General features: G+C 42.4%; 1 protein-coding gene across 1 annotated transcript in view; it reads right to left on the minus strand.

Moving 5' to 3' along the window:
* Positions 1-19,697, minus strand: part of LOC110506082 (SH3 and multiple ankyrin repeat domains protein 2-like) — a 182,180-nt gene that overhangs the window by 148,709 nt on the left and 13,774 nt on the right. Inside the window, exons 3-7 of the mRNA XM_090223390.1 lie at positions 11,710-11,913; positions 6,318-6,389; positions 4,725-4,833; positions 406-557; positions 18-185 (exon numbers count right to left, since the gene is read on the minus strand). Coding sequence (XP_090079516.1) covers positions 18-185; positions 406-557; positions 4,725-4,833; positions 6,318-6,389; positions 11,710-11,913 — 705 coding nt within the window. The remainder of the gene's footprint in view (positions 1-17; positions 186-405; positions 558-4,724; positions 4,834-6,317; positions 6,390-11,709; positions 11,914-19,697) is intronic.

A 19,697-nucleotide genomic window follows, 5' to 3' on the forward strand; every position in this document is an offset into this window, starting at 1 on the left:
TGTGTGTGTGTGTGTACCTGGTGGACTTCGTGCCAGCCGTTTTCGTCCTGGCAGCAGACGGTGGCGTGTTCATGTAGCAGCAACTCACAGCACAACGGGTCTCCTCCCACCATGGCTGTGTGGTAGAGCGCCGTCAGACCCCGGCTGTCCTTATAGTCTGGAGACAAACCAAGCTCCAACAGGGTCTGCAACACACACGCATACACACAGACGCAGGCAGGCACACACACACACATTGACATGGATTTTGTGTTGTAGATATGTGGTAGTAGAGTAGGGGCCTAACCCTAACACAAATACAATACGTATCAATACAATGTATGGGTAACCATAAGAGTGGCAGGGTTAATGTTGTGTGTGTTCATGTGAGTATGCATGTGTGAGTGGCTGTGTGTGTGTCCGTACCGTCAGAGTAACCTGGTTCTTGGACCTAGCAGCTTTGTGTAGGGCCGTCATGCCGTCTTTGGCCCTGAAGTCCAGGTGGGCCCCTCCATTCTTCAGAATCTTTATGATCTCCACCACGTTATCCAGGTGGGCCGCAAACGTCAGGGGGGTCTCTGTAGAATGACATAGACAGGATACAGTGTAGATCATGGGTCTTAAAATTATTCTGCCTCTGGGGCCACACCCAATTGTCATACTTGAGTAAAAGTAAAGAATACTTCATAGAAAAAAAAGAACAAAAAAAAAAAAAAGTGAGTCTAAAAGTATTTGATTTGAAATATACCTCTTTATTTAACCTCTTTAGGCTTTAGGCTAGGGGGCAGTATTTTGATGTTTGGATGAAAAACGTGCCCAAAATAAACTGCCTTTTTCTCAGGTCCAGAAGCTTGGCAGATTAGGATAGAAAACACTCTAAAGTTTCCAAAACTGTCAAAAAATATTGTCTGTGAGTATAACAGAACTGATAGGGCAGGTGAAAACCTGAGGAAAATCCATCCATGAAGTGCTATTTTTCTGAAACTACTCTTTTCCATTGCAAGCCTATCCCCCATTTAAAGGGATATCAACCAGATTCCTTTCCCTATGGCTTCCACAAGGTGTGAACAGTCTTTAGACATAGTTTCAGGCTTTTATTCTGAAAAATGAGCGAGAATGATCACATCGTGTCAGTGGATAGCCAGATGTCCTCAGATTTGTGCATGCGCAGAAATCAGGCAACAGAACATAACATAGACATGGAGAGAATAATGTGCATCAATTAAACTCAGATCAGCAGTGATGGTGATAACTGTCACGGCTGTTGAAAGGAGAGGACCAAGGTACAGCGTGGTGAGCATATATTTTATTTTATTTAATCAAAATGACGCCGAACAAAACAATAAACACTACAAAACCAAACCGTGACGCTCAAAGGCTATGTGCCCTAAACAAAGTCAACTTCCCACAAAGACAGGAGGGGAAAAAGGGCTACTTAAGTATGGTTACCAATCAGAGACAACGATAGACAGCTGTCCCTGATTGAGAACCATACCCGGCCAAAACATAGAAACACCAAATCATAGAAAACGAAACATAGAATGCCCACCCCAAATCACAACCTGACCAAACCAAATAGAGACATTAAAAAACTCTCTTACGGTCAGGGCATGACAATAACACCATTACTCTGTGCTTACACAGTCATAGGTTCTCCGGAATCGAAGTGGTCCTCCCTTAACTCTATTGTTCATCTTCACTTTTCTCTACAGTGTCATTCATCATCCAATCACTTGCAGCTCCACGAAATCCCATCAATTCATCCACACTCGACCACTCATCCATCTAGACTGATGTCCGTCCACGGGTCAATAAGTGGATTTATAATGGCCATGACACATTGCTTAAACGTCCAATAGTAGCCATATTTTTCCCCGTCTCAATACCATTTCCGGGTAACAATTAAGTACCTTACTTACGAACCACGTTTCCATCCAACCATTCCATGAGGCTGAATTTCTTGACGCATGAAAAAAGTCGCGACTGGGTCTGATGGAAACATGAAATGCTGGTACAATTTCTTAATGCAGACAGATCATTTGTTCATTCGACGTGGTGGGATCTTTTTGTGCCGGTAAAATGAATAATGCGAGAAATGGCTTTGGAAAAGCCTTTATGCTCAAATGTTGCTATAATAACCATCATTTCGAAGTAAACTTGGGAGTCACGCCATGATATGCTGTGTGGTCCTCCCACTACGACTCGGGAAAGCATGCAGTTTATTAAACTACAGATGAAATAAGTTATGATGAACTTGACAGGATGGTGAAAGTGCAAGGTGACTAACTTGATGCTCCTTGATGTTCCAATAAACATTGAGGGTCTTATTCTGGTGATCAATGCTCGACTGCCTTTTGACAAATACAAATAATATCTCTTTCATTTATAATAATCTCATAATTTAGGTAGCTTCCCCACACTGTATCTGTGAGCTGTTGACTAAAGTGTATGTGTCAAGACCAGAGTGGGAACATTCGCTATATAACGTTTTTGTGACAAAACCATCAGTAGAGTTGAAAATGTGATGGAAACCCATTTAACTTGTATTTTTCATTTGGTACATGGGAATTTAACGGCAAAAGTTATTTCTATGTGCACTACTAGGCGCACAGCCTTTTATCGGCAAAAAGTCAATTTGATGGGAACACATCTCTGGTAGAAAATGCGCAAACTGTTTTATGCAGATTTTTTCACATTTGTGTGAAAATCTGTCGCAAATTGGATATAAACGTGATTGTTTTCAATTAAAATGGCCAGAAAGAAACACAAATAGCTTCTTAGCAAAGAGGAATTTCTCAAGCAAGAATTTTGCTAGGACTGTCTGGGAGTGGTCTGAGTGGGGGGAAAACTGGCTGTTATTGGCAGAGGTTTGGAAATCTCTGTCTAATTGGTATATCAACAAATTTGATGTCACCAGGCAGGCCAAAACTCCCTCCCACCAAAACAGGCTGAAATTTCAGGCATTTATTTTCAAATAGCTCTTCAAATATCGTGTTTTGGACTGCACTTGGCCTTTAACATACTCTACTGTGTTACTAAAAGACCTGAACAACATAGAAAAAAAACAATCATATAGCAGGCTCTGACCATGTCCTACTGTACAGCGGTATACGGTTGTCATGAATGACACTGCAACACTGAAAGTGTCATCGTGGCAAAGTGTGCTCATTTAAAGGGGCAATCTGCAATTCAAAAACAACAACAAAACAACAACAATCCCACCACTTGTTTTGGTAAACAGCTGAGGAAAGGCTGGAGAAATGTAACCACTTTCAAATGAATGAACAGAGCTACGGATGCAAGGGCTGACCATCCATGAGATCACAATGATAGCTTTAACCACGTCATAATAGTAAACAGTGTTCGTTTACGATCACATTCTCTAGAAACAATGGAGTAAAAAAAAAAAACGTACACCGTGGGTTCCGATGGGGTACGACGGTAAACTCACGAGGCATTTCTATGTTATATTCTTCAAGAATCGGTGGCTATATATATCATTAATTCGAAAGTCCAAAACCTGGATGTGGCAATCCCACAATACACCTTTAAGACAGGCATACAAAGATACCTATTACTCTGTGAGATCGGGAAATGCACTCCATCAATTCAAATTAATATGGAATAGAAAATAATTGCATGAGACACAGAGGGAGGGGGGGCGTCTGGGCGACACAGTGGGTGGAAATCTTCGGGGTCAATTGGTGTCGACCTACATCTGAGCCCCATGTAATTGTGATGTAATTAGCTTGGGATTTAGAACAGAACGTGCGCGTGTGTGTGTGCCTGGCTATGCTTATGTCCATGTCTGTGTGTGTACTTCCACAGCCAAAATCAATAGCGAGCCAGAGCTCTATAATTGAGCGCTATTCTACAAGCTGCCCTTATCCCTCAATCTCACAGCAACAAGGCTTAATCTACCAATACCACTTATATCCCATTAATACCCCTTCAATTTCCCTGCCTCAAGCCCTAACACCGGTTTCCTTTACGTACTTCTTTATAAGCCTTAACTAAAAGGCAGCATTTGCTCTGCATTTATCCAGCTTGTCCAGTACTTTATTCACACAATGCTGACTGTGTCCCCAGCTCTTAAAATGCCGTAATACCACTAACTAACTAACTAATTAAAATCTTTCGACCCCTTACTGCCCTAATACCTCCATTAGCTGCACTGATTGATTTAAAACCTCAACTAACCCCCCTCTTAGTCCCCAAATACCCTCCTTTCTTAGTTAATTGATGGGCAGAGCATTGGAGTACATTCTGGCAGTACATAATGCCAGTTCAATGATGCTTCGTAGGAGAAGGAGTACATTGGGTTGGACTGATAGCGAAGGTAGTTTGTGCAGTTCTAATAGAGTATAAGTAACAGCAATCTCAAACAGATTTCTCTGAACTCTGTATGTTCATCTCCGCTCCCTCTTCCCCTTTTCTTATCCCCTGTTGCTAACTCTGTATACACCACACAGGGAGGCTCATGGCCTCTCTCCCCTACGCTAATGGTACAGATCTCTGAGTAGAGTTGAGTCGAGTCGCCATTGATCTGTGTGTTAATTTAAAAACCAATTTGAATTGATCAGGGGCTAGGTTGTGCCGTCTTGGGAGTGGGTGGGAGGATTTAAATGTGAGGAGCCACGGGGGTATTTCTCAGCAGCATCTATCTTGTTAGCACTGTGATTATGTCAAACCACCTGTGTTCATGATGTGTGAGTGTGTGCATGTGTGTGTGTGTGTAGTATTACCACCGGTCTCTGTATCCTGGTAGTTGGGGTCCAGCCCTCTCTCCAGCAGCCTAGATACTTTCTCCACCTGGTGGTGCTGGATGAGGTCCATAAACTTTCTCAAGTTGGCCTGGAGATGGAGAGCGAGAACAAAAGGAGAATTAGCGAGAGAGAGAGAGTGTCTCTGTGTGTGTGTGTGTGTGCGTGTGTGTGTGTGTGTGTGTGTGTGTGTGTGTGTGTGTGTGCGCGCGTGTGCGTGCGCGTGCGTGCACGTGCGTGTGTGCGTGTGTGGGTCAGAGATATGGAGGAGGGAGAACAAGAGGGATAGAAGAATGGGGAGAGAGGACAAGAGAGAGAGATTGAATGATTGGGGTGTGCTGATTGGAGCATGGAGTGCAAGTTGGGATGAGTGTTCTCATCTGCTTTCCGGGCCAGATATAAATAGATAAGAGAACAGCTCCCAAAACACAATAGGAAGAGATGAGATGAGAAAAGGAGGAGGAAAGGAGGAGAGGAGAAGAGGATGACGATGAAAATATGGAGAAGTAGAAAAGAGGGAGGAGGGAGGGAGGGCTGTTCAGTAGGAAAGGGTGAGGGAGAGAAGGAGAGGACAAAAATAAGAATCTTTGAAGAGATGGAGGTAGAAAGAGAGAGAAATGTGGGGAGGAGGAAAGAGCAGAACATAGTAAGGGGTGGACCTGTATACACCTACATCTGCTCCATCACAGAGTCAATCTATATGTGTCAGAAATACAATACATGGAACTGTACACCCCTATAGAAACCAGCATGAGCTCACTTCCCATCGTCTCTGTTTCCCTCTCCCTTCGTTTTCCATCGGATATTGCTCTCTCAATTCAGTATTGCTTCATTGGCCCATAATGCAAAGGTGTGCACTGCTTTAGCATAAACGCATTTATAACAATACAATTAGAAAGGAAAGGACACGCCATCAAGTTACTTTTGTCATTTACTCATTATTGTTATCTAACATGTATTCATAATATTTTCCTCATACAGTCAGTGAACATTTTACCAGGGGCAGATATGCAAAATGCATATTTTGTGTGAGCACATGCACAACGATCAAGGTAAAGTTTGGCACAGGCGAGTCAAGAAATATACATCCATTGAATAATAATCTCTGTGGTTGACTACTGTGGAGCAAATAACTGCCAACCTCCTCTCTCCATATCACCACATGAACCAGGGGCAGATACGCAAAATGCTTCTTTTGTGTGCTTACGGGCGTTTGTGCATGTGTGAGCAGATGCACAAGGATCCAGGAAAAGTGGGCACAGGCGAGAAATGAAATATACATGACATGCGTCCTTGACTCTTACGGAAAGTAACGAGTAGACATGCGGACTGGAGAGACACATGCAGACAGGATACTAGAGAGAGACTGCAGAGGCTAACAGTGATAACGGCCGACATAACTCAATATGTTTGTGTGTCTGTGTGTTGACAGTGAGATAAAGTGAGATAAAGTGACACTCCAGCATCTCTGTTGCTCCCAACAGTGTGTGTGCGTGTGTGTGCTTGTGTGCATGTGTGCAGTGAGACCCCAGCTGGTTGTTGGGACAGAGTGTGAAGTTTGTCCACACCACTCACCTTGGTGTGAAGTTTGGCAATCTGCTTCTCTTCCACATGGGGCTGCCTGTAGACTCGGTTCTTGTAGCGGAACTGTGGAATAGAGGATAGAGAAAACAATTGATTTTGGTCAGTCAGTTATGTATGACATGGTGTCATGTAGCAATCTCCCTAGAGACGCCCATCCTAATTGGTTGGGACTCGGGAGTAGAACTCTTTCAAAAATGGACCTCTTTATTTATCGATTGGCTAAAACAATGTGTCTGGAGGAGTGGCGCCTTTATCGATTGGCTGAGGGATACTGCAACATAAAATCTCTGGTACTGATTTGCTCACTTGATTGGAGCAAGATGCTTACAACATTAGAGTTGGGGGTTTGATTGATCCACACGGACCAATTATACCGTTTGGTTGAGGGGTACTGCACCCCATCTCTAAAAATCGAACAACTTTACTCATTGGCTGAGGAGTACTGGCCTTGGAGGTTGCCGCACCATCGTCCTCTACCTTGTTTCCAACACAGGGGGATCCTACCTCGGGTTCAGATCTACAGAGCTCCCCCCTCATCGGACCGTGAGGGTGTCTGAGACTTCGTCAGCCACGATAGATTCTACGGCTGACTTGGGTCATCGGGCCCCACCTCCCATCGGTCCTCGAGGGGTCACCTAAACCAATTAAGGCAACAAAAATGTCTACTGTAGCTTTGCTGGCCTAACTTTTAATGATAACTTTGACACCTTTTGGAAACAGAGGATGCTCTACAGGAATGACAGATTCCATCCAAATCACTTTGGTGCACGCATTTCAAGGCCGCGTTGAGACAATTACTTATCAGTGACTAACCCTGCACAGATGATCATTATCATTGTGTTGCTGAGTTGTTGTAGTGCTGCTGCAAATGTACATTGTTCAAGGGGAGTTGGAAATCATTATGTAAGTAACCTAATGTAATCTAATTCCCCTGAATGCCTCTGTCAATCCAACAGCTACATGTATTGTCAGCAGGAATCACGCGGCTATGAACCTGAGTTATACTGTTAGCACTGAGGCGGTGTGCCCTAGTAGGAAGCCCACTGTGTGCAGTTCACCCTCCACTATCAGCTCAAACATAAATATCACTGTCTGATAAGCCTCCAAGTAAAGCAATAAAAGCAATCAAGAATCCCAGAAAAGCGCTAAAAATAGCCCACAATTAACATAAGTAGCCTAAGATACAAGATTCATGAAATCGAGTAGTAACAGATAACATTCATATACTATCTCTGAAAATCACTTAGATAATATATTTGATGATACAGTGGTAGCAATACATGGTTACAACATATTCAGGGATGTGGCAGGAATGCCAAAGGGGTGGTGTTGCTGTTTATATTCAAGTTTCAAGTTTTCATATCACATGCACAAGTACAGTGAAATGCTTTTCTTGCAAGCTCTAACCCTAACCAGTAATCAATACCAATGTAATACTAAAAATAACAAGGTCAAACAAAAAATGTTCTGAGCTTTCCTTTCACACCGCCTGATAGGACCTGGATGGCAGGGAGCTCGGCCCCAGTGATGTACTGGGCTGTCCGCACCACCCTTTGTAGCACCATGCGGTCGAGGACGGTGCTATTGCCATACCAAGCAGTGATGCAGCCAATCAGATGCTCTAATGGTACAGCTGTAGAAGATTTTGAGGATTTTGAAGGCCCATGCCAAACCTTTTCAACCTCCTGAGGGGGAAGAGGCGGTGTCGCACCTTGTTAACGACTGTGTGCGAGTGTGGACCAATTTAAGTTCTTACTGATTTGGACACCGAGGAACTTGAAGCTCTCCACCTGTTTCACTGCAGCCTCGTCGATGTGAGGCGTGCTCTCCCCACCATTTCCTGTAGTCCACGATCAGCTCCTTGGTCTTACTGACGTTGAGGGAAAGGTTGTTATTCCAGCCCCACAATGCCAGGTCACTGACCTCCTCCCTGTAGGGTGTTTCATTGTCGCCGGGGATCAGGCCTAGCACCATCGTGTCATCAGCAATTTTGATGATGGTGTTGGAGTCGTGCGTGAGCATGCAGTCATGGGGTTAACAGGGAGTGCAGGAGGGGACTAAGCACACAACCCCGTGGGGCCCCCCTGTTGAGGGTCAGCGTGGCAGAGTTGATGTTGCCTACCCTCACCACCTGGGGTCGGACCATTAGGAAGTTATTCAGATTCACATTCTGTAGACCTTAGAGAGGATCTCATGTCAAATGTTCTTGAAGTACCATGGCTAGAGGTTCACCTTCCTCACCTAAAGCCTATTATTTTGGGAAGTACTATAGACCACAAAGTGCTAACAGTCAGTTTCTGGATAATATGTGTGAAATGCTTGATAATTTCTGAAATCAACAGAGAGGTATATTATCAGGGTGACCTAAATATTAACTGGCTATCATTAAGCTGTCCACCCCAGAAAAAGCTTCAAACCGTAACCAGTGCCTGCAACCTGGTTCAAGTTATCAGTCAACCTACAAGCTTATTTACAAACAGCACAGGAATGAAACCATCCACACATGTGACCGACCAGCTCAAATCGGTCTTATGTACAAAATGTGAAATTGTGTTTTTTACATTGGATAAAAGTGAAGACTACAAAATGGTATATCCTACACTACATTTGAGAAACAATGGGAAAGTAATTTTGCTTTGAAAGTTGATAAACTTGTGTCACGACGTGGCCCTTTCTGGCAGTAGATCGTGGCTCCCCCTCTCTCCTAAACCCAGGTTTTGTTATCATAGGTCATCTATTTCTGGCAGAGACTCTCTCCCCCTGGTCATGCAGAAAGAGAAAACAAAACATGCCAGGTGATGCTGGTGTGTGAAGTGGTTTAAACTACAACTCTACCAAAGGACAAGACTATACCACGTGGAGCATTGGTTACACAGCTGGAAATGGTTCAACTCTGAGACTATCGATCCCTACAGAATAAGAGCAAATCTTAGATGTATAATTACTAGTCTGCAGCTAGAAATTACGTAAACCTAGGATGAGAATACAGACAACCGCCCAAGCATCTATTCTATGAGAACATTTCTAAATGGTACTATGTATCCCTTCTAACCACCTACAACCACTAAATACTTTATGACTTCAATGAAAGTTAACCAGAGACTCTGATGAACCCTACAGGATGATTGAGGATTCCAACAGAGAAGACAACAATGACATACGGGCGTAAATACATGTACATTGCCTAAATATGCTGATGACTCAACAGTATACATGTTAGCTACCACAGCAATTTAAATCACTGCGACACTTAAGAGCTGCAGTCAGTTTTAGAATGGATGGCAAATATTAAACTAAATATAGAAAAATACAAAAAGCATTGTATTTGGGACAAACCATTCACTAAACCCTAAACTTAAACTACATCTTGTAATGAATAATGTGGAAATTGATCAAGTTGAGCAGACTCAACTGCCTGGTGTAACCCTGGATTTTAAACTGCCATGGTCAAAACATATTGATGCAATGGTAGCGAAGATGGGGAGAGGTCTGTCTGTATTAAATCGCTGTTCTCATTTCTTGACATTGCTATCAACAAAACAAGTCATACAGGCCCTAGTTTGGTCACACCTGGACTACTGCCCAGTCATACGGTCAAGTGCCACAGGAAGGGACATAGGAAAATTACACTTGGCCCAGAACAGAGAAGCACGGCTGACCCTTAAATGTACACAGAGAGCTAACATCAGTGACATGCATGTCAGTCTCTCCTAGGGCTGGGCGATACGGCCAAAATATCATATCACCGTATTTTTTTTAATTAGATGGCGTGACGGTATTTGACGGTATCTTATATTTTAAAATAATGAATGTTCTGAATGTGCTTTATGAGTAGTGTGTGACCCTCGGGTGGCAACACATGCATTTTAAGTGATTTCAATGGGTCTTTCTCCATTCTGATTGTTTTATACTGTTCAATTCAACTTCAACCCAAAATAATTTTCAGCATTTTTATCAATTTCTGCATTTACTGCACTCATTTGATATCCTTTCCATACTGCCACATAGGGCTGCATAATATTGGCAAATAATCTAGGCCTTATTTTTAACCAAATGTTGCAAATGCAATTTTACTTGCGATTTAGAGAAAAACCCTTTGGGTGAATTTTTGGAATTATGGATATAGAATTATTTTTATAATACTATAGTTAGAATATAATAGTGGGAACGTTGAATACCGTTTTGTTTTGACATGAAAACAAATGAAAATGCCAGGAAGGAGTTATTGTGACAGTGTAGGAACCAAAGTGTTGACAAGTGTTTCCTAGGGGACCCTATAATCTTTGGCTACATTGAATGTTTTCTCTTAGCTACTTCATGTAGCTAACATTTTCATGCTTCACGGATTCTTCTTTGATTTAGAAGATACTGTTCCACAAACAACATGCTGATTTAAGTCTACACCATCACTGGCATTATCAGACTGACTCAGTACATTTAGCTAGCCAGCTAACGAGCGATTAGCATTAACGGCTAACAAGATTAAGGCCCAACTTGCTATGTCAAACTAGCTGTTTGCAGATGTAAGAAACACAAACGAATAGTGTAATTATAGAACACTAGTGGATTTATATTAAGAAGCAAAGTGAAAACAGCACTGTTGTCATCAACATTGTTGCATGTGCTGCATTCAACATGCAGACTGAACGCAATTGTCTCGTGGCTGATGAACAACAAAGAGGAAAGCTGTGTGGAAAACAGCATGGAGAGAGAGAGCAGAGAGTTGACTCAAGTAGCGAAGTAAACTATACAAATGTACCTTTTACACGGCGTATCGCATTTAACAAACCAAACATTCAAATACGCTTATAGAAGGTAAAATAAAAACCTAAACTGGTCCGTGCATGAATACCGGTATATTGTAAAATACGGTATACCACCCAACCTTAATCTCTCCTGGCTCAAAGTAGAGAAGAGATTGACTGCATCACTACTTGTCTTTGTGAGAGGTATTGACATGTTAAAGGCAACAAACTGTCTCTATGACTAGCACACAGCTCGGACACACATGCACACTCCGCAAGACATACTACCAGTAGTCTCTTCACAGTGCCCAAGTCCAGGACAGACTCTGGAATATGCACAGTACTACATAGAGCCGTGGCTACATGGAACTCTATTCCACATCAAGTAACTCCTGCAAGCAATAAAATCAGACTTAAAAAACGGATAAAACTACACTTTATGGAACAACGCAGACTTCAAAGAGACACACACACATGCCTACTAACAGTTCTTCTCCACACACATACATTTTTAATATTGTTGCATGGTGACATTATACTGCCTTGGCAGCAGCTAATGGGGATCCATAATAAACAGAAATACAAATATCACAGCTTTTTAAATATGTAACAACTTCAGTGATTTGCTGGCACTCTACCTCCAGAGATGGAACTCCTTTGCTGATTGGCTGTGGGTATTCCAGGAGGAGGCGCTCTTCATCCAGGAACTTCCCGTCTCGTCCGTTCATGGCGGGCTGGAAGAGGCCGTAGTTCAACACATCCTTCAGACTCTGGTTCAGCGTGCACAGGATCCTCTGCTTGGCAACCCACACGGTTGCGTTTGGGTTGAACCGCATACATTTCTGTGTGAGGGGTTTTGGTTATGGTTGAAAGGGGTGGGTTAGGGTTGAAAGGGGTAGGGTTAGAGAGGGAAAAAGAGAGAATCATAGTAAAAAAAAACGGATCACAGACTTTCAGTTGTAGGCCAAGAGCCTGGGCTTGAGCATTCCCACGCAAAACCGTCACCAACATTTCCTTTACAAACACTTACACACTTTATCCTACAAACACTAATACAGATAAATACTTAAAGGGATAGTTCATCCAAGTAAAAACATTACACATTGGTTTCCTTAACTTGTAAGCAGTCTATGGACAAGGTATGACAGCAATGCATGCTTTGGTTTAGTTCTACTTTCCACATGCTAACATTTTAGCATTTGTGGCACAAATCCCATTTAAGTCATGGGACCAATCTTAGCATTTGTTGCTCATCATGTCCAAATCATCCTGTTGTGACTTGGTTTCTGACAATAATCTGAAGACTGTTATTTATCTAATCAACCTAAATATGTTTAATTGTTACCCGATTAAATTAATCATTCAACAATTAACTCATTAGGATCTGGGGCACCACGAGAGCGGTTCTTTTAAAGAGTTACAATTTCCCAAACTAAACTCCAAAGGTCTTTACATTTTATACAGTGCCTTGCGAAAGTATTCGGCCCCCTTGAACTTTGCGACCTTTTGCCACATTTCAGGCTTCAAACATAAAGATATAAAACTGTATTTTTTTGTGAAGAATCAACAACAAGTGGGACACAATCATGAAGTGGAACGACATTTATTGGATATTTCAAACTTTTTTAACAAATCAAAAACTGAAAAATTGGGCGTGCAAAAATATTCAGCCCCCTTAAGTTAATACTTTGTAGCGCCACCTTTTGCTGCGATTACAGCTGTAAGTCGCTTGGGGTATGTCTCTATCAGTTTTGCACATCGAGAGACTGACATTTTTTCCCATTCCTCCTTGCAAAACAGCTCGAGCTCAGTGAGGTTGGATGGAGAGCATTTGTGAACAGCAGTTTTCAGTTCTTTCCACAGATTCTCGATTGGATTCAGGTCTGGACTTTGACTTGGCCATTCTAACACCTGGATATGTTTATTTTTGAACCATTCCATTGTAGATTTTGCTTTATGTTTTGGATCATTGTCTTGTTGGAAGACAAATCTCCGTCCCAGTCTCAGGTCTTTTGCAGACTCCATCAGGTTTTCTTCCAGAATGGTCCTGTATTTGGCTCCATCCATCTTCCCATCAATTTTAACCATCTTCCCTGTCCCTGCTGAAGAAAAGCAGGCCCAAACCATGATGCTGCCACCACCATGTTTGAAAGTGGGGATGGTGTGTTCAGCCGTGTTGCTTTTACGCCAAACATAACGTTTTGCATTGTTGCCAAAAAGTTCAGTTTTGGTTCCATCTGACCAGAGCACCTTCTTCCACATGTTTGGTGTGTCTCCCAGGTGGCTTGTGGCAAACTTTAAACAACACTTTTTTATGGATATCTTTAAGAAATGGCTTTCTTCTTGCCACTCTTCCATAAAGGCCAGATCTGTGCAATATACGACTGATTGTTGTCCTATGGACAGAGTCTCCCACCTCAGCTGTAGATCTCTGCAGTTCTTCCAGAGTGATCATGGGCCTCTTGGCTGCATCTCTGATCAGTCTTCTCCTTGTATGAGCTGAAAGTTTAGAGGGACGGCCAGGTCTTGGTAGATTTGCAGTGGTCTGATACTCCTTCCATTTCAATATTATCGCTTGCACAGTGCTCCGTGGGATGTTCAAAGCTTGGGAAATCTTTTTGTATCCAAATCCGGCTTTAAACTTCTTCACAACAGTATCTCGGACCTGCCTGGTGTGTTCCTTGTTCTTCATGATGCTCTCTGCGCTTTTAACGGACCTCTGAGACTATCACAGTGCAGGTGCATTTATACGGAGACTTGATTACACACAGGTGGATTGTATTTATCATCATTAGTCATTTAGGTCAACATTGGATCATTCAGAGATCCTCACTGAACTTCTGGAGAGAGTTTGCTGCACTGAAAGTAAAGGGGCTGAATAATTTTGCACGCCCAATTTTTCAGTTTTTGATTTGTTAAAAAAGTTTGAAATATCCAATAAATGTCGTTCCACTTCATGATTGTGTCCCACTTGTTGTTGATTCTTCACAAAAAAATACAGTGTTATATCTTTATGTTTGAAGCCTGAAATGTGGCAAAAGGTCACAAAGTTCAAGGGGGCCGAATACTTTCGCAAGGCACTGTATCTATAAACAGTCAATTTATTAATCATAACCTCTTATCATATCATCACTCTGAACAGTCGTAACCTCCTTGCATCAGCAAAAACTCGAGCATTACTTATGATTCAGTACTACATAAATTGGTTTAATGATTTATTTACTAGCTAACTAAAAGGTAACACAGGATGAACATACACACTTAATACATTAAAAACAGGTCCCTAGTGGACTGACAACAATATGGCTGCTTCTTACAAAAGACATGGAGAGGGTGAGAGAGAGAAAGGGACAGAGACACTTAACGTTTGTACATTTTAGAGACTACTCTCACTGATAGCACTCCTATACTTTACACACAAACCGCCGCCCGCTTGGAGTAAGAAATCATGAATGTAGGGCCATCTTGGAAACGCTTGTAAGGCTTACGCTTGTAAGGCTTACACTTGTAAGGCTCTGATCGTCCAAAAGGGGTTTCTTGTTGTTCTCCTCTGCCGTCGTCCGGTATCCGGTGACTTGTTGTGTAGTCCTGAACAGAACTACAAGTTTATTGTCCTTCCATTCACTCTGGAAGATGCTTCTTTGAAGATAGGCTAGCCAGCCGTGTCGATAGTTCCCAGTGAGGTGATGAGAGTAGCATACTGCGGTGGTTAGAAAGAAGTAGTAGAATGGTTCCACTTCAATTTGCTTTTCTAGATACTTTACTTAGGACAGCTAATCAGCCGTCCCAGTGATTGTCCAGGAGTTGACTTTACCATCTCTACCTCGTGTTGAGATTCAGAGTTCAAACCACTTTAAACATGAGCTGCAGCTCTACGCCTCTCTGGTCAGATATGTTAATTCTTAACCCATCATTTTATACAGTTTGTTCGAAAGGGCGGTTCTATCAGGCTGATACGCTCTCTGACCTCACTCAGGGGCATGACTTGTCACTGTGCAAAGTTAAGTATAACTATTATCTCTTATGGCTCCTAAAATCATGTCCCTCTCTTAACAAAAACACTTTAATTTTCATATTTCATGCACAACTAATTTTTAATGATATCACAAAATAACACACAATGTGACATTAGTGTTTTATAGATCGCCTGTGACCATTCCCCACATTCTATTTTAGAAATATTGTTCCAGTACTCGCTTTAGAACGTGTTAGAGTTTCGACGGGAAAAGTCTTCTTAAAACAAAGGAACATTCCTCTGGTGAACATTGGAGGGAAATTATTTGAAATAATACTAATATCTTAACTTGAATGGGATTTGTGCCACAAATGCTAAAACATTAGCATGCGGAAACAGTGCAAGGGAAACTAAACCAATGTATGGATTGCTGTCATACCTTGTCCATAGACTGCTTACAGGATAAGGAAACCAATATAATTTTGTAATTTGGGTGAACTATCCCTTTAAAAAACATTTCCCATACAAACACATGTCCCACATATTCTCTAAGTGCCACAGCCTCAGCTATGGCGCGGGTACAGCATGACTCAGTCACACCATACCACCCCACTGACCCCTCTCCTGCACCCAGCCAGATTACCTCAGAGCTGAACAAACAAGCAATACAGCTGCATCTGCCAGACCTGGCTGAATCAGAGAGGATTATGGGCCACGGGCCGTGTCATTCAGTGTTTGTTTGTTTGTTTGTGTTTGTCTGTGTGTGTGTGTGTGTGTGTGTGTGTGTGTGTGTGTGTGTGTGTGTGTGTGTGTTCACCTCCGAATCTGCTGCTCAGCTGGGGATAGTGGACCTGTGCCTGAGATAAAGACTGAGGCTGATGAACACTCTCTGAACTCTACCCATAATCCCCCCCTGGCTGGCAGCAAGTAGGTGAGGAGGAGATGGAGGGATGGAGGGATGGATATAAGTGTACAGGAACAGATGTCTGGTACCTGTCTGTGGAGAGACAATGGTCTGTTTCCGCCTGGCTGAGGACCATTCCAACAGTACAGTATGTTACTTTGCTAGTACATCTCCCATCACGTTACATTATGCTCCAGCTTCATCATGAGTGCATCTCAGAACAGTAAATAGAAAGGTTCGGTTTCAGGAGAAACTTTATGTAATGTGGTCCTGTGTGCCTCAGTTGGTAAAACATAATCAACAAAATCAAAAATCTAATAAAATATTCCCACAAGTTCGATTCCCACAAGGGACCAGTTTGAAAAAAGTATGAAAATGTATAAAACTCAATGCTGTAAGTCAATCTAGATAAGAGCGTCTGCTAAATGACTAAAATGTTTTTTTTTTAAATGTAATGAAATGGAACGGTAACATTTCAGGAGAAACTTTATAAAATAGTGAAGTAGCTATTTAACTCCAGCAGGCCTGGCATAGGGATGGAGAAACAGAATAGAAGATAAAGAAAAAGCAGAGAGTTTGTCACTGGGAAATACATCAACATACATGTAATCCTCTTTTCAATTTTAAGTGCTTTATTGGGATGGGAAACGTATGTTTACATTGCCAAAGCAAATGAAATAGATAACAAACAAAAGTGAAATAAACAACAATAAATGTACAAAAAAATTCATTTCAAAAGAATAGAGACATTTCAAATGTCCTATTATATATACAGTGTTGTAACGATGTGAAAATAGTTCAAGTACAAAAGGGAACAAATAGACATAGTTTGTTTTTACAATGGATGGTCTCTCTCTCTCTCTCTCTCTCTCTCTCTCTCTTTCTCGATAACACACACACAGCCCACTGATGTTAAAACTACAGTCACCAATGGATAAACCGATCTAACGAAAACATCCAGTGCACTCACAAGCCCATGCTAATATAATGAGTATACGTTGACTCAACATCAATGAATGGTAATTCAACCTAATACGTAGATTAAGTCATTTGAATATATTGAAAGAGGAGGAATAGTTAATCCCAGTACCTTGATTTATTCAACACTATAGGGTACAAAACAACCTCATTTCAGATGCTCTTATGTGGGTGGTCTTGTACTGTGTAATTTGTGTGTGTGTGTGTGTGTTGTACTGTGGGGACGTGTTGAATTATTCAACCGTGTTAGTTTTCCTAGTGGACTATGTGACCCAATCATGTGATCAAATACCACAGCTGAGCACTCAGTTTTGATGAATTTGGAATTATGGGTATTAGCACACACACACACACACACACACACACACACACACACAAACACACACACACACACACACACACACACACACACACACACACACACACAAATGAAAACACACACACACCCTCACACACCTTTCCCTCTACATTCTGTACCAAAGCCCAAGTTCATTACAGCAACACTATATCAGGTTCATATGTAGGTCAACAAAAATTGACCCTGAAGATTTCCACCCACTGTGTGACCCACTCACCCCCTCCCATAATATCTCCCCTCAAATCAAATACAATGTTATTGGTCACATACACATTGTTAGCAGATGTTAATGCGAGTGTAGCAAAATGATTGTGCTTCTAGTTCCGACTTATGCAGTAATATCTAACAAGTAATCTAACAATTTCACAACAACTACCTTTACACACAAGTGTAAAGGCATGAATAAGAATATGTACATATAAATATATGGATAAGTGATGGCTGAACGCCATAGGTAAGATGCAGTAGATGGTATAGAGGACAGTATTTACTGTACATATGAGATGAGTAATGTAGGGTATGTAAACATTATATAAACTGGCATTGTTTAATATGACTAGTGATGCATTTATTAGATCCAAATTCTAATTATGAAAGAGGCTAGAGATTTGAGTCAGTATGTTGGCAGCAGCCACTCAATGTTAGTGATAGCTGTTTAACAGTCTGATGGCCTTGAGATAGAAGCTGTTTTTCAGTCTCTCAGTCCCAGCTTTGATGCACCTGTACTGACCTCGCCCGCCTTCTGGATGATAGCGGGGTGAACAGGCAGTGGCTTGGGTGGTTGTTGTCCTTGATGATCTTTTTGGCCTTCCTGTGACATCGGGTGCTGTAGGTGTCCTGGAGGGCAGGTAGTTTGCTCCCGGTGATGCGTTTTGCAGACCTCCCTACACTCTGGAGAGCCTTGCGGTTGTGGGCAGAGTAGTTTCCGTACCAGGCGGTGATACAGCCCGACAGGATGCTCTCGATTGTGCATCTGTTAAAGTTTGTGAGTGTTTTTGGTTACAAACCAAATTTCTTCAGCCTCAAATCAAATCAAATTTTATTTGTCACATACACATGGTTAGCAGATGTTAATGCGAGTGTAGCGAAATGCTTGTGCTTCTAGTTCCGACAATGCAGTAATAACCAACAAGTAATCTAGCTAACAATTCCAAAACTACTACCTTATACACAAGTGTAAGGGGATAAAGAATATGTACATAAAGATATATGAATGAGTGATGGTACAGTGCGGCATAGGCAAGATACAGTAGATGGTATTGAGTGCAGTATATAGATATGAGATGAGTATGTAAACAAAGTGGCATGGTTAAAGTGGCTAGTGATACATGTATTACATAAAGATGCAGTAGATGATATAGAGTACAGTATATACATATGAGATGAATAATGTAGGGTATGTAAACATTATATTAGGTAGCATTGTTTAAAGTGGCTAGTGATATATTTTACATCATTTCCCATCAATTCCCATTATTAAAGTGCCTGGAGTTGAGTCAGTGTGTTGGCAACAGCCACTCAATGTTAGTGGTGGCTGTTTAACAGTCTGATGGCCTTGAGATAGAAGCTGTTTTTCAGTCTCTCGGTCCCAGCTTTGATGCACCTGTACTGACCTCGCCTTCTGGATGATAGCTGGGTGAACAGGCAGTGGCTCGGGTGGTTGTTGTCCTTGATGATCTTTATGGCCTTCCTGTGACATCGGGTGGTGTAGGTGTCCTGGAGGGCAGGTAGTTTGCCCCCGGTGATGCGTTGTGCAGACCTCACTACCCTCTGGAGAGCCTTACGGTTGTGGGCGGAGCAGTTGCCGTACCAGGCGGTGATACAGCCCGACAGGATGCTCTCGATTGTGCATCTGTAGAAGTTTGTGAGTGCTTTTGGTGACAAGCCAAATTTCTTCAGCCTCCTGAGGTTGAAGAGGCGCTGCTGTGCCTTCTTCACAATGCTGTCTGTGTGGGTGGACCAATACAGTTTGTCTGTGATGTGTACGCCGAGGAACTTAAAACTTACTACCCTCTCCACTACTGTTCCATCGATGTGGATAGGGGGGTGTTCCCTCTGCTGTTTCCTGAAGTCCACGATCATCTCCTTAGTTTTGTTGACGTTGAGTGTGAGGTTATTTTCCTGACACCACACTCCGAGGGCCCTCACCTCCTCCCTGTAGGCCGTCTCGTCGTTGTTGGTAATCAAGCCTACCACTGTTGTGTCGTCCGCAAACTTGATGATTGAGTTGGAGGCGTGCGTGGCCACGCAGTCATGGGTGAACAGGGAGTACAGGAGAGGGCTCAGAACGCACCCTTGTGGGGCCCCAGTGTTGAGGATCAGCGGGGTGGAGATGTTGTTGCCTACCCTCACCACCTGGGGGCGGCCCGTCAGGAAGTCCAGTACCCAGTTGCACAGGGCGGGGTCGAGACCCAGGGTCTCGAGCTTGGTG

Source organism: Oncorhynchus mykiss, chromosome 26 (assembly GCF_057628025.1).
Source record: "Oncorhynchus mykiss isolate SJ-2025 chromosome 26, ASM5762802v1, whole genome shotgun sequence".
Classification (NCBI taxonomy): domain Eukaryota; kingdom Metazoa; phylum Chordata; class Actinopteri; order Salmoniformes; family Salmonidae; genus Oncorhynchus; species Oncorhynchus mykiss.